The sequence below is a fragment of the Megalobrama amblycephala genome, linkage group LG1 (assembly GCF_018812025.1).
Source record: "Megalobrama amblycephala isolate DHTTF-2021 linkage group LG1, ASM1881202v1, whole genome shotgun sequence".
NCBI classification, from domain to species: Eukaryota; Metazoa; Chordata; class Actinopteri; order Cypriniformes; family Xenocyprididae; genus Megalobrama; species Megalobrama amblycephala.
The window spans coordinates 47,190,990-47,206,812 of record NC_063044.1 but is presented as its reverse complement, the minus strand read 5'-3'; the positions used below and the strand labels follow the sequence as shown (position 1 = coordinate 47,206,812).

The following is a 15,823-nucleotide window of genomic DNA, read 5'->3' as shown; positions in this document are numbered from 1 at the left end:
CAAAAGTTAAAGTAAAGATGTTTATAAAGTAACAAAAAGAGTTATATTTCAAATAAACGCTGTTCTTTTGAATCCTGAAAAAAATGTATCACGGTTTCCAGAAAAAATATTAAACAGCACAACTGTTTTCAACAATGATAATGATAATAAATGTTTCTTGAGCAGTAAATCATCATCATATTAGAATGATTTCTGAAGGATCATGTGACACTGAAGACTGGAGTAATGATGCTGAAAATTCAGCTTTGATCACAGGAATAAATTACATTATAAAATATATTAAAATAGAAAACAGATATTTTACATTGTAATAATATTTACAATATTACTGTAACTCAAATAATTGCAGCAAAATTTGACTGAACCCAAACTTTTTAACCGTAATGAAAATAAAAATATAAATGCTTTAGATAAACTATTATAAAAAGTTGACTGGAAGACTGGAAACAATGAATTATATCCTTTCAAGAGGGATATAGTAAAGAGTCAGATCAACCTTTGCGTTCAGAACAGCTCTAGTCATTTTTGGAATGTTGTTGTTCAAGTCTCTAACTGTCTAGAGTGGGATTTGCACCATTCCTGAAGAAGAATAGTTTCCAGATCACTGAGAGATCAATCAGATGGAAATCTGCTTCTCAGTCCATGGCCTAGAGCACGTAATTGTTAAAAAATGTCTACATCTGAAGTTCAAGAAGGACGTGAAACACATTTGAATTAATCCTGAGGTTCATGAAACGTTGACTTTGACTGTATGGAAAAACATTTAGACATTTAGTTCCAACATTTCGAACTAAATATAAATAAAATATTAATTGTTCTAACCAGTTTTAATAAAAAAAAAAAAAAAAATGAAAATTGTGGTGTATTTGGTATGTATTACTTTGAACACTTGCTTGTGACATTGCTTTTATTTTAAACTACATTTTTTTGTGTTGCTCCGCAGGTTATCGTCACGTTCACCTGCTAAAAGCAGACGGCTCCAGTCTGTCTCCTGCCACCCTCTTCATTCATGTCAAGGTTGTACGGCGGGGAGTTCCTATTAAAACCGTTTCTGAGCGGATAGGCAAAGCCTGATGCTTTTGTCATACAGTAGTTCCTGGAAATGTTTATTTCCTGAAGTACAATACCTTACTGAAGGAAAAGCCACTGAGTCGGGCTCTTGAGGTGCTGCGACTCTTCAGAATGAGACCACCTGAAACATGTGACACTGGATGTACATGGACAAACTCAGTCTCAAGAATGTCAATGTAGACCTGAAGTGCATTTGGCTTTTGCATCGTGAATCTGTGGTGTTGTCTGCAGAGCAGAGCGTCTAACATGTTAAGGACATGTTACAGTTGGAGCTAAATATGTTATAAAGTCAGTATCGTTAGAAGTTACAAGTCAGTGTTGTTTATAGAGTCTGTTTCCATGGAGACACAGAATTCTATTGAGTCTGTATTTAAAATATTTAACACTTTTTATGATAATTTAATATTTTAATTGAATTTAAACTAGTTTTGAGATGCTGGACAAGAATTGTTTGTGCATGTAGACAGAAATGATCTTCTGTCTTTACTTGTTTTAATGTTTGAATATTGTAATTATGTTGGAGGTTTTGATATGCTGAATACTGACAGGATAAAGAAAGTGTAGAAAAAAAAAACATTGAAATGATACTGGAAGCATAGCAAGTATATGGACTGTTTAGTAAGGTCTATGACTGATTTTTTTTTTTTACTCAAGTATGTTTTAATTGATTTAAACACCATTGACGTTCCAATTAGATAATTCTGAGAAATAATATATCTAAATATTTTTTAAATAACTATGACTAATGATGAAATCTGTGTTTAACATAATGTCTGAGACAGAAGATTTGATCATTAAACCTAAAAGCAAACATTGTAAATGTTCAGTGTCCTAACCACTTGACCAGTTACTTTCCTTAAAGGGATAGTTCACCCAAAAATGAAGATTCTGTCATCATTTACTCACCCTCATGTCATTCCAAACCTGTATAAATGTCTTTGTTCTGTTGAACACAAAGGAAGATATTTTGAAGAATGTAGGAAACTGAACAGTTCTGGGGCACCATTGACTTCAATAGTAGTTTTTTTCCTACTATGGAAGTCAATGGTGTCCCAAAGCGGCCTGGACATAAACTTTCATCTAAATATCTCCCTTTTTGTGTTCAGCAGAACAAAGAAATTCATACAGCTTTGGAACGACATGAGGGTGAGAAAATGATGTTTTTTTTATGTTTTTTCAGTGTTTTTTTGGGTGAACTATCCCTTTAAGGTGCAGGCAATTATAGCACTTGCTCCTATATGTTATGGCTAAGATTGTTGAATTATGGTTGAGTTATAGAGTTCCCAAAGGTCTGTGTTTTGCACTAGGCTATGATAATTAATTGTATATGATATGTAATAATGTAATATCAAATGCTTCTTTACAAACATGTTTTAATTGTAGATTTTATGTTTCACAGTAACAGACCGTTCCCTGATCTTAATGTCTTACTTGTTGTTCATACAGTACTGTATGTGTGTGTGTGTGTGTGTGTGTGTGTGTGTGTGTGTATACATGCATATTTTTCCTATGTTGTATTGAAATAGATAATCAGTTATTAAATAAATTAATATTCATATTTGCATAGCTAATTGTACCTAATTATTGTATGATAGATAGATAGATAGATAGATAGATAGATAGATAGATAGATAGATAGATAGATAGATAGATAGATAGATAGATAGATAGATAGGACTGTCACACATAAAATGAAAGAACTACAGAGACCGTCGGGCTTTGCGGCAGTCCACCAATGGTTTTGCGGGGTGTGAGAGCGCAGGGCGAGATCCTCACTTCCTGGTTAAAGATGGCGGATGAGAATGAGACAGCACCGCAGCTGGAGAAAGAAACTGAGGTAGAAGAGGATCATGGACATTGCAGCAATTGTGAAAATGAAGAGCATCACTCTGATGACGGGTGAGCGTGTATGCATTTTATTGTTAGCTCGTAAATGTAAAATACTCTTCCTCACGGCCCGAAAAGACAGGGCCCATGTTCGGCAAGGCTTGGGCACGCTAACAGCATATCAGCCCGCCCTGAGGTCCTACGCCATTGGTTCACTGCCTTGATTGACTAGCGGATCTCTAAAATGATTGGCTCGGACGCCGTCAATCAAGCAAAAGGACCGTTCCGTATGGCCAGTTCTTCTAGGATCATTGGCATTTTTGTGTGAAGGGTTTAATAGCCTCACCATAATTCTGGGTATGGTAAAAATGAATAAGCTATCACAATTAAAGTCGCTATTTCATATGCTGTTCAATAAACCATAAAACTGGGCAGTATTTATAAATCGCCACTAAAAACCGCTTTCAAAGCTGCTCATGCAGGCCTGTATAAACACTAGGTTGTAAGTAAAATGGATTTGCTGTCACTAACCGATTACTTGTCGTGATCTAGTTAGCTTGACTGCTGCTGGGGCATCATTAAACGAGTTTATCACCCTGCTCTCGGTTTGCAGTCTCTTTTTACCGATGGAGTTTCACTTTCAGTACAAAAGCAGGTCTGTTCACTGAAATATAGTCAATAAAGCCCCACTAACCAGCGTCTGATCCACTGCATGTCCCTCAAGGTCATGTACAGAGACCGACTCGATGAATTAGGCAACAGATAGTACAATATTGCACTTTATTATCGTGAAGAAGTAACGGGTGTGTCGAAGAGCACCTAACATGAACTCACACACACCGCCTGTCCTGTCAGGTTTCGCCAAACCGTTTTTCTTCCGTTATAGTAATAATGATATTTAAATTAACAGTTTTGTTTAGTTTTTATTTATGTGTGTCTAGCTAGAATGTGACATGTTGGTTATATTTATTGTTAATTAATCTGGGAAATTCAAGTGTAACAAAAAGCAATACAGAATAATTTACATTTAATACAAAAAAAAATAAACGTGGTGATTTTTTTTTTTTTTCTGGCTGTTCAAAGTATTTTATCATTTTTGGAGTGATAAAAACGTTTAACTTTTAATATGTCAATAAATGAAACAAGAATTTTGAACCTGGTTTTATTCAATGATTTCTGTTCTGCCAATGTATTCAAATGAGTGCATATTTAATCAGATGATGATGCTTTGTATATTTAAACATAATTCAGAAAACCTGTAATACAAAATGTAATGTCTTCAGTGTACTGTGATTAAAGGGTTAGTTCACCCAAAAATGAAAATAATGTCAGTAATTACTCACTCTCATGTCGTTCCACACCCGTAAGACCTTCGTTCATCTTCAGAACACAAATTAAGATATTTTTGTTGAAATCCGATAGCTCCGTGAGGCCTGCATAGAGAGCAATGACACTTCCTCTCTCAAGATCCATTAATGTACTAAAAACATATTTAAATCAGTTCATGTGAGTACAGTGGTTCAATATTAATATTATAAAGGGACGAGAATATTTTTGGTGCGCCAAAAAAAACAAAATAACGACTTATTTAGTGATGGCCGATTTCAAAACACTGCTTTTTCATTTTTGGGTGAACTAACCCTTTAAGCTGGGGAAGTAGGTGTGGTGATATCTAAAGCATACATAATTTAAAACTACCACACAATTGTCCGTTATGTTATGAGGACATCCAACATTGCATCTTATATCTATTGAAGTAATATGGAGATAAAAAAGGGAAGCTCTGGTGGATAGATGGCTGTCAAAGCAATGGTCACAGAGGTGCTTGTTTATCCGTCAGTCTTTGTTATATAGCCCACCACCCCTCGAACACACAAAAACATGCTTTTTCTGCAGGTCATGTGATAGACCATATGTCCCCCTTTAACAAACGTAGCTCAGTGCTGTCATTTCTCTCCCTCCGAGGACATTAATAGGATTAGCTGCACGTCTCTCTGTAAGTCGCCCCATTCCGTCTCGACTACTGGTGTGGGTCTCGACTCTTGTGCCTGTGTAGTTCAAGCATGAGGTGAATTGCATGGTGGGATGGAGGTGACTTTAGTTATTTGTTTCATTATGTCCAGTTTTATCCTTCTTCTTTTTAAGTTTTTTCGTTTAAGCTCAGATTCTGCTTGATCTTTTTCATTCACCTGCTACCAGTGTGTGTGTATTTGTCACTACACTCTCAACTGAAATGAATAGGTTCGTTAAAGGGATAGTTCATTTACTCACCCTCATGTCATTACAGACCTGTATGACTTACTTTCTTCTGTGGAACATAAAAGAATATATTTTGAAGGATGTTGGAAACCGAATGATTTTGGTGAATATTGACTTCCACTGAATGTACAAAGAAACCCAGTAACATTGCTCAGAATATTTTCTTCTATGTTCCACAGAAAAAGAAAAAACTCATACAGGTTTGGAACATGATAAATGATAATAGGAGCTACATTTTTGGGCGAACTATCCCTATACTCTGGACCATTTCTCTTTGTCCTGTGAAAAATCTTGTTTATATGTTAGAAATGTCGAAATAAAATCCAGCCTATAAGTATTGTGGTACCCTAGTGAGAGGTTCAGGGTCATCCTGAAGTACTGATGCGTCCATTGAGATGATGCTTCACCTGCATCATCTGCAGTTAGTGCTGAGTGGACATGACCTCTCATTTATCTGCCCATGTCAACTGAGTTCATATGACCTGCAGGGAGAAGGGTGACACAGGTGCCAAGAAGAAGAAAAAGAAACAGAAGAAAAAGAACAAGGACAAGGCTGGAGGAAAAGATGCCGTACAGGATCCGCTGGCCAAAGTGAGTGTATTTGAATGGCTCTGTGTGTCTAACGCAAGATTATTTACATTTACATTCATCTGCATCTTTAAAAACACTAATAAATTAAATGTAATCTCAAGCAATTCTCAAAATGAATGTTCATCTTTTTTTTATGCCTATATCATCCATAACTATAATTATCGGCTTAAGGCTGGAATACATATTTTAGACATCATACACTGGCAGACTTTGAAAATGGTTAAAGGGTTAGTTCACTCAAAAATGAAGATTCTGTTGTTATTTACTCGCCCCCAAATGTCCTTCAAAACCTGCAAGACTTTTGTTCATTTTTGGAACACAAATGAAGATGATTTTTATTGAAATTTGAGAGATTTCTGTCCCTCCATAGACTACCACTACCACTTCTAAAAGTTCATAGAGAGATTGTAAAACTAATCCATGTGAATTGAGTGGTTAACCCAAATTTTCTGAAGAGACACAATCGCTTTTTATGATGAACAGATTGAATTTAGGCTTTTATTCACATAGAAGCCTAAAAACATCTGAGATTTCATTAAAAGTATCTTCATTTGTGTTCTAAAGATGAAAAGTCTTGGAACAACATGAGTTAATGATGACAGGATTTTAATTTTTGGGGTGAATTAACCCTTTAAGGAGAAACTGGACATCATATACTAAACAACTAAAGATCAGACACGACTTTTACATCATTCGAACACAACAAACTTGTGTAGAAACACTTGCCTTGTTAGAAATGAAAACAATTAGTGTTCTAAAATTGCTCAAAATATCAGGTTTGATATCTTCACTCTGAACATCATACACTAAAAAAGACATATATTGTATTTCAGCCTTTAGCAATATCGGCCAGAAATGTAATATTGGTGCGTCACTACTTCAGTATAAGAAAAGAGATTTTTCTTAACAACCACTGTCCCAATTGCATGGTCTACTCATGTAGTTCAAATATTTTAAAGGTGCCATAGAATCAAAAATTGAATTTACCTCAGCATAGTTGAATAACAAGAGTTCAGTACATGGAAAAGACATACGTTGAGTTTCAAACTCCTCCTTCTTATATAAATCTAATTTGTTTAAAAGACCTCCGGAAAACAGGCGAATCTCAACATAACACCGTCTGTTACGTAACAGTCGGGATCATTAATATGTATGACCCCAATATTTGCATATGCCAGCTCATGTTCAAGGCATTAGACAAGGGCAGGCAGTATTAACGTCTGGATCTGTGCACAGCTGAATCATCAGACTAGGTAAGCAAGCAAGAACAATAGTGAAAAATGGCAGATGGAGCAATAATAACTGACATGATATCATGATATTTTTGGTGATATTTGTAAACTGTCTTTCTAAATGTTTCGTTAGCATGTTGCTAATGTACTGTTAAATGTGGTTAAAGTTACCATCGGTTATTACTGTATTCACGGAGACGAGCCGTCGCTATTTTCATTATTAAACACTTGCAGTCTGTATAATTCATAAACACAACTTCATTCTTTGTAAATCTCTCCAACAGTGTAGCATTAGCCCATTAGCCACAGCATACAGCCTCAAACTCATTCAGAATCAAATGTAAACATCCAAATAAATACTATACTCACAGGAATCGATGTATGCATACAGCATGCATGACGAACATCTTGTAAAGATCCATTTGAGGGTTATATTAGCTGTGTGAACTTTATTTATGCACTGTATTATAGTCGAGAGCTCGGGAGGGCAGGGAGCGAGAGATTTAAAGGGGCCGCAGCCTGAATCGGTGCATAGTTAATGATGCCCCAAAATAGGCAGTTAAAAAAATTAATTTAAAAAAAATCTATGGGGTATTTTGAGCTGAAACTTCAGACACATTCAGGGGACACCTTAGACTTATATTACATCTTTTGAAAAGACGTTCTACAGCACCTTTAATTTAGACCCATATATCAATGCAGGAAATGCCTTGAAAACCATGGTATTCTTTGAAGTACCTTGGGTACCATTGTATTAATAATTACCATCTGATAATATCACTGCACCATGATACAGCCAAAGTACTTTTTTAAGCATTTAATTAATTTTTTCCCCCTATTTTCAATCATCTTTGTCTCTTCCTCAGGTAAACTCTCTCCCTGCGGATAAGTTACAGGAGATCCAGAAGGCCATTGAGCTGTTCTCAGTGGGACAAGGTCCAGCTAAAACCATGGAGGAGGCCACACGTCGCAGTTATCAGTTCTGGGACACTCAGCCTGTTCCAAAACTTGGTATTGATCATTTGTGCAATTGTACTCACAGTAGTTTAGTTTTTGTACTTATTCCATCATCTGTACAACACATGTTTTCTTGAGACTCATGACTTGTGGCACAGTTCATTCTGAGTTTGTTTGTTTGTAGGAGAGACTGTGACATCACATGGCTGCATTGAGCCGGATAAAGATAACATACGAGAGGAGCCGTACAGCCTCCCACAGGGCTTCAGCTGGGACGCTCTCGATTTGGGAAATCCTGGAGTGGTACGACATTTGAACCACTAAATTTCTCCCTCGATATCTTATACTTATACACCTGGAAACAACACGGTCTTGAAGGTGTTTTCAGTTTAATTCTTTCTCTCTGTCTCTCTGAAGCTGAAAGAGCTGTACACTCTCCTGAACGAGAACTACGTGGAGGATGATGACAACATGTTTCGTTTTGATTACTCTCCTGAATTTCTGCTCTGGTAAGAATGTTTGGCTTGAAAAATGACAGATGGGTTATGAAAAATTTGATCAAAATGTTTTGTCTTTTTTTCTTGTATTTGAAAGGTAAAAGTCATGTGATATCTATCCTCAGTGTCTATGTACTCTGTTTTTGTCCCAGGGCTCTGCGTCCTCCAGGCTGGTTGCCTCAGTGGCATTGTGGAGTGAGAGTGAACTCTAATCAGAAGCTAGTTGGTTTCATCAGTGCCATTCCAGCCAACATCCGCATCTATGACATGTAAGCAGCCTAAATAGTTTACCTAAATAATAGTTCAAATGCAACAAAGTCAACATCTAAATCCAGAAACACCTCAAGTTATCTTTTCACAGTCTCCGACATTTAAATACTATTGTCGCATTTAGCCCCCCTAGTGGCAGTTGCGCTGAACTTTCAAACTGTTCGTGAGTCAGCCATTACCCTACGCTAAAGGCCAAAGTATACTTCAGTTTTTATGCGTATGCAAGGGTTGCGTACAGTGCGAAGGGACTGCGTGACTTCCTGTGGAGTTTTTTTTTTTCTTTTTTCTTAGACGAAATGACTAATACAATTTGGGTCAGCTGAGCTTCTTCTTGTCGACTCAAATTTAGTTGACTGCTAAGAGGCAGCCCTAAATATATCCACACAAAACAATGTCAAACTAATGTATTTAATAATTATAAAACCCATTTTAACTGCCCATTTTAACCCGTTGACACGTACGTTCATACCGATGTGATTAGAACGTTCAGTGCACCATGTGATCAACTGCCAAATTCAAATGTGCTTGCGCGCTTTGGCTGGCGCCGAGCACAAATATGCAGTGTTTTCAACCACATTTAGGTTTCAGACATTTAAATACACTTAAAAGTACAGACAAAACAATACATTTAGAGTATTTCGCTCTCATGTATTTCGGGAGGATGAATTTGCGTGTTGTAAATCCAACAGATCTGATTCTCTGTACTGCAGCACAAACGAGCATGGCGGCGCCCATCGCGCATATAGCTGAACTAACGTGATCGTTATAAAGGTGTTTAAACAGCAAAACACATCCACTTTGACAATTGGAATATCAGATATTTCATGCTATAGTTAACAAATTTGTGAATATTTTGAGTAAAAAAAGGAAAAATTAAATAAAAGCAGATCATCAGTCATACAGAGCTATTGAGGCTGCGGTGTGTCACATGACAAGCAGTTACGTGTCACCATGGAAACAATAAATACATTCTAAATAATGGTTGCCTTTAAAAATTCATGCTCGTGGCTCAGCCAGAATAATTTAAACTTGCGTGTGCAAGGGTTAAAGCAAGTTTAAGAGTTAAAATGAGTGGTAAGAGTTAAAAGCAGTCTGATCCACAGAAAATGAGTGCTGACCATTTTTACTGATATGTAATTTGCATGTAAAATTAGACATTCAAATTCATCCAATGAATATTTTTTTTTCATATTGTGCAGACTAGAATGTTGAGTACTTTTTTTGGTTTCTCAATTCTGGTGTTGACCCATATCTGCTCTTCAATCCTCCCAGAGAGAAGAAGATGGTGGAGATTAACTTTCTGTGTGTGCATAAGAAACTTCGCTCGAAACGAGTGGCTCCGGTACTCATCAGGGAGATCACGAGACGGGTCAACCTGGAGGGCATCTTTCAGGCTGTGTACACCGCAGGTGTGGTGCTGCCCAAACCAGTGGGCACCTGCAGGTAAGACACACATCTGCACTCTCATAATATGTATGTAAAGCTACCTCTGTGCAAAGTGGAGAGTGGCATTAGACAGATGGGCTGTTAAGCGGCAGCAGATATTGCTAGCCATTAACTTTTTTTCTCTGACACACAAAATGACCTTCCTCCAGATGGGGTGTCGGTTCTCAAATATGCTTTATTCTGCCACAAGTGGTTCAAACAGAGTTCAATTCTGCTTTAAAGGTGCCCTAGAACGTCTTTTTAAAAGATGTAATATAAGTCTAAGGTGTCCCCTGAATGTGTCTGTGAAGTTTCAGCTCAAAATACCCCATAGATTTTTTTTAATTCATTTTTTTAACTGCCTATTTTGGGGCATCATTAACTATGCACCGATTCAGGCTGCGGCCCCTTTAATTGCTCGTACTCCCCGCCCACGGAGCTCGCGCTTGCCTTAAACAGCATAAACACAGTTCACACAGCTAATATAACCCTCAAAATGGATCTTTACAAAGTGTTCGTCATGCAACATGTCTAATCGCGTAAGTATAGTATTTATTTGGATGTTTACATTTGATTCTGAATGAGTTTGATAGCGCTCCGTGGCTAAAGCTAACATTACACACTGTTGGAGAGATTTACAAAGAATGAAGTTGTTTATGAATTATACAGACTGCAAGTGTTTAAAAATGAAAATAGCGACGGCTCTTGTCTCCGTGAATACAGTAATAAATGATGGTAACTTGAACCACATTTAACAGTACATTAGCAACATGCTAACGAAACATTTAGAAAGACAATTTACAAATATCACTAAAAATATCATGTTATCATGGATCATGTCAGTTATTATCGCTCCATCTGCCATTTTTCGCTGTTGTCCTTGCTTGCTTACCTAGTCTGATGATTCAGCTGTGCACATCCAGACGTTCTGCCCTTGTCTAATGTCTCGATCATGAGCTGGCATATGCAAATATTGGGGTCATACATATTAATGATCCTGACTGTTACGTAACAGTCGGTGTTATGTTGAGATTCGCCTGTTCTTCGGAGGTCTTTTAAACAAATGAGATTTATATAAGAAGGAGGAAACAATGGAGTTTGAGACTCACTGTATGTCATTTCCATGTACTGAACTCTTGTTATTCAACTATGCCAAGGTAAATTCAATATTTAATTCTAGGGCACCTTTAAAGCAGCTCTAAAACAAAAATAGTGTCATTGTTCAGCTGAGATCAGTTCAGTGTTGATTCAGTTCCATTTAATAACTGTGTAAAGATCATCAAATATGACTTGAGTTCAATTCGGCTATAAAGCAGCTCTGTAGAAAACAGTGATGTCATCACCCTGGGGTGCGTTTCCCAAAAGCATTGTTGGTGAACTATGGTCGTAAGTCGCATTGAACTCTATTGGTAACGACGGAACTTGCGACCATAGTTCACTTTGGGAAACGCACCCAGCTCAGTTCAGTTCTCATCCAATAGTGTCAGTACAGTCAAATCAGTGTTATTGCTGAATATTTCCACAAAAATATTAAGCAACACAACTATTTCCACATTGATGATGATAAATGTTTCTTGAGCATCAAATAATCATGTTAGAGTGATTTCTGAAGGATCATGTGACACTGAAGACTGGAGTATTGATGCTGAAAATTCAGCTTTTTCCATCACAGGAATAAATTACATTTTAAAATATACAAAAATAGAAAACCTTTATTTTAACTTGTAATAATATTTTACTAATTTTACTGCATTTTTGATTGAATAAATGAAGCAGAAGAGACTTTTCAAAAACATAAAAAAAAATCTTTCTGACTCCAGACTTTTGAACGGTAGTGTACGTGTCAAATTTCTCATAAAATGAAAATCTCAAATGGGGATAAGTAATTGTCACACAACACAGCTATTTGTGTGCTAACTGCTGCTCTTATTTTAACTGATTTTAATAGCCTTTAAAAAAAAAAAAAAAAAAAAAAAAATCCCTGTTTTGTACTAATTGCCTTGCTTATTTCTATGGCAGATACTGGCACCGGTCCTTGAACCCACGAAAGCTGATTGAGGTGAAGTTCTCTCACCTGAGTCGGAACATGACTATGCAACGCACAATGAAGCTCTACCGACTGCCAGAGGTGAGTTCCAGCTACTTCCCTGGGTGATATCTGTCAGGTTTCCTCTTTTCTATTTTCTCTTAATTCGTGTTTCTCTCCCGCAGGCTCCAAAGACTCCTGGCCTGAGGCCGATGACTGTAAAGGATGTCCCAGCGGTTCACCGCCTGCTGAATGAGTACCTGAATCAGTTCAACCTGGTTCCTGTCATGAGCCCTGAGGAGGTCAAACACTGGCTGCTTCCTCAGGAGAACATCATTGACACCTATATAGTGCAGGTATTACATTCACTGAACACCTAGAATTCATGGCACGGATAATCCTAGAGCAGTGGTTCCCAAACTTTTTACAGTGGTGTACCCCTTGAGGCATTTGACATCCTTCTGCATCCCCCCTCTCACACTTTTTCTATTAAGGTACAATATTTGCCCCCTTAAATTGGTTTTTGTGTGCATTTTTTTACCTTTAAGTAAAAGTCGAGTCTTAAGTCGATCTTTCTGCACAGTTTGTCTATATTTGCACTTTTTACAAACTTTTACAAAGGTACGAGAACGGCAGTAATGTAGCGCGGTTTGTTAAGGCAGCAGACTCTGCAGGAAACTTACTATATGCATGCTGCTTGTGTGGATGCAATCAGTTTTGACAGCAAAAGATGTGGTCTTGTATTTGACCTTTTATGACACCATTCTTTTCCTGTGAAAATACATGCTAGGATTTAGTGCTAATTTAAGGTGGGGTAGAATTAAAAAAAGTCTTTGTCTCTCACCTCACGTACCCCATTTTGGGAACCACTGTCCTGGAGGCATCACTCATGAAAGTGTTTCTAGCATTAGAAAAAAAGAGTGGTCAATCATCAATATATTTGCCATGTAAACAGCTGGTCCTTTATATCAACTGTGTTGTAGAATTCAGATGGGAAGGTGACTGACATCCTGAGTTTCTACACTCTGCCATCCACCATTATGAACCATCCTGTGCATCGCAGTCTGAAGGCAGCGTACTCTTTCTATAACGTACACACCACCACCCCCCTCCTGGACCTGATGGGAGACGCTCTCATCCTCGCCAAGTCGGTCAGTCACTCAATGTGTGTGTGAGAGTTAGGGCTGCAACTAACAATTATTTTGATTATCGATTAATCTGTCAATTGTGTTTGGTTAATCTGATTAATCTGAAACAAATGTAGAACGTATCTATGCAGGGCTGTCATACATAATGTACAAAAAAGGATTGAAATCAAACATTACTTTTTCTAAAACTTGGTGGATGTTTTCTGTGTACAGACGTAATTAATCTATAATCAAAATTCTGTTGATTATTTTCACTATTGATTTTATCAGTTAGTTGTTGCAGCCTTAATATGAGTTTGCTTAGCTATAGTTTTAGTGCAAATCTTTCACTAGAAGTGAGCTACAATTTTCCATTTGGGGTTGTGCTCATTTGAAAAAAAAAAAAAAACATTCATAAATTGAAATATGCACCATAGGCAAACCTGTGTTTTAGAAGAACATCTGCAGCAATTTGAAATGTATAATTGCAGGCATTACTGAAGCATTAAACTGTCAGCAGATTTATTAAAGCTTTTCTTGTGTCATTCCCACTGCAGAAAGGATTTGATGTCTTTAATGCACTGGACCTAATGGAGAACAAGACGTTTTTGGAGAAGCTCAAGTTTGGCATTGGGGATGGAAACCTGCAGTATTACCTCTACAATTGGAAATGTCCCAGCATGGGCTCAGAAAAGGTACAGGTTTTCAGATGTCAGTCCAGAGTTTTTCTAGATTAAAATCAGTATGTTTTTAGTCGATCAGAATGAAGCTGAAGTTAAATGAATTGGCTTGTAAGACAGGATTGACATTGCTAAGTTCATACACTAGGTGGCCATAGTACCTCACTGTCTGTCTCCCAAAGCACCTAGCTGTCACTTTTTTTATGGTTTTCCTTTTACCTTTAGTGTTGTAAAGAGTGATTATTTGACTTAATATTGACTTTCTATCAGCTCAGGCCAGTTTGGCCATTCTCCTCTGACATCTGGCATCAACAAGGCATTTTTGCCCACAGAACTGCCATTTATTGCATATTTTCTCTTTTCCGGCCCATTCTCTGTAAACCCTAGAGATGGTTGTGCATGAAAATCCCAGTAGATCAGCAGTTTTTGTAACACTCAGACCAGCCCTTGTTGCACCAACAACCATGCCACATTCAAAGTCACTTAAATCACCTTTCTTCCCCATTCTGATGCTCAGTTTGAACTTCAGCAGATCATCTTGACCATATCTACATACCTAAATGCAGTAGATATTTGCATTAATGAGCAGTTGAACAGTGGCCGGTTTATAAAGCGGCTGGTGTGCATATATGTATGTGTATTATTTTATTTTAAAGGGTTAGTTCACCCAAAAATGAAAATTCTGTCATTAATTACTCACCCTCATGTCATTCCACACCTGTAAGACCTTCGTTCATCTTCAGAACACAAATTAAGATATTTTTGATGAAATCCGATGGCTCAGTATGGCCTCCATTTATAGCAATCATGTAACAAAGCCTTGTTTACTGAAATCACATGACTGGCAGTTTGATACACGCTCCGAACCACTGATTCGAAACAAAAGATTCGTGAAGCTTCATGAAGCAGCGTTTTGAAATCACCCATCACTAGATTTTGTTGAAAAGTTGTTGTTTTGTTTTTTTTGGCACACAAAAAGTATTCTCGTCGCTTCATAACATTAAGGTTGAACCACTGCAGTCACATGAACTGTTTTAAATATGTCTTTAGTAGCTTTCTGGGCATCTGAAAGTGTAAATTATCTTGCTGTCAATGGAGGCCTCACTGAGCCATTGGATTTCATCAAAAATATCTTACGGGTGTGGAACGACATGAGGGTGTGTAATAAATGACAGAAATTTCATTTTTGGGTGAACTAACCCTTTAATGTGTAAAAATTCCTAAAGATCAATACTGAGCCGGTATAATTGTTCAATTTTTAATATTTATAATTTTTAATATTTATAATTTTTTATATATTTTTTTAGGTGGGTTTGGTTCTCCAGTGACCCATTCCACCATCCACAACTTCTGTCTCGCATGACAGCGAGGCTGATTTATGACATCACGCACTGACCACCTGACAGATGCTACCAATGGACTTCCTGCTTCAGGAAGGAGAATTCACCGCCCATTTTTAAGTTTGAACTTTGACCTTTTGGACCTGCACTACTGCTGCCAGACTGAGAAGATGTTTTCTTCTCTTTCCTCTTATTTCTCTCTCTCTTTCCCTCGCTCTTCTTCTTAATCTCTCTCTGCGCATGGACCTAAAGCCATTGTAATTACCATCATCAGAGATGAGGAACCTTAATCTGTTATGATTGGTGCGCGCACACACACACACACACACACACACACACACACACACACACATGCTGATATGTAACTACCAGACATGCTCTTGATGAACCCTGATGCATAAGTGTCATGCTACTCATAGCGGTAGATTCAACTCATTCAGTATAACGTTATTTTACTCTCCTTATCCAATGGGAAGTGCTTTTTGCAAAAAAAACAGGATGAAAATGTTCATTTCCTCAGT

At 37.4% G+C, this 15,823-nt stretch overlaps 2 protein-coding genes across 3 annotated transcripts in view; both read left to right on the top strand.

The window, feature by feature from the left end:
* The window catches only part of plcd3a (phospholipase C, delta 3a), a 34,099-nt gene extending 28,424 nt beyond the window's left edge, over positions 1 to 5,675 (top strand). For both annotated transcript variants that reach the window (XM_048197059.1, XM_048197068.1), the window contains exons 15-16: positions 944 to 2,970; positions 5,646 to 5,675. In XM_048197059.1, the coding sequence (XP_048053016.1) occupies positions 944 to 1,074 (131 nt within the window). In that variant the 3' untranslated portion in view covers positions 1,075 to 2,970; positions 5,646 to 5,675. The remainder of the gene's footprint in view (positions 1 to 943; positions 2,971 to 5,645) is intronic.
* On the top strand, positions 5,635 to 14,202 carry nmt1a (N-myristoyltransferase 1a). Its single transcript, XM_048190727.1, has 11 exons — positions 5,635 to 5,748; positions 7,847 to 7,991; positions 8,122 to 8,240; positions 8,355 to 8,446; positions 8,587 to 8,703; positions 9,977 to 10,147; positions 12,149 to 12,257; positions 12,341 to 12,511; positions 13,139 to 13,306; positions 13,840 to 13,977; positions 14,188 to 14,202. The coding sequence occupies exons 1-11, from the start codon at positions 5,635 to 5,637 to the stop codon at positions 14,200 to 14,202; spliced, it is 1,359 nt and encodes a 452-aa protein (XP_048046684.1).
* The last annotated feature ends 1,621 nt before the right edge of the window (positions 14,203 to 15,823 follow it).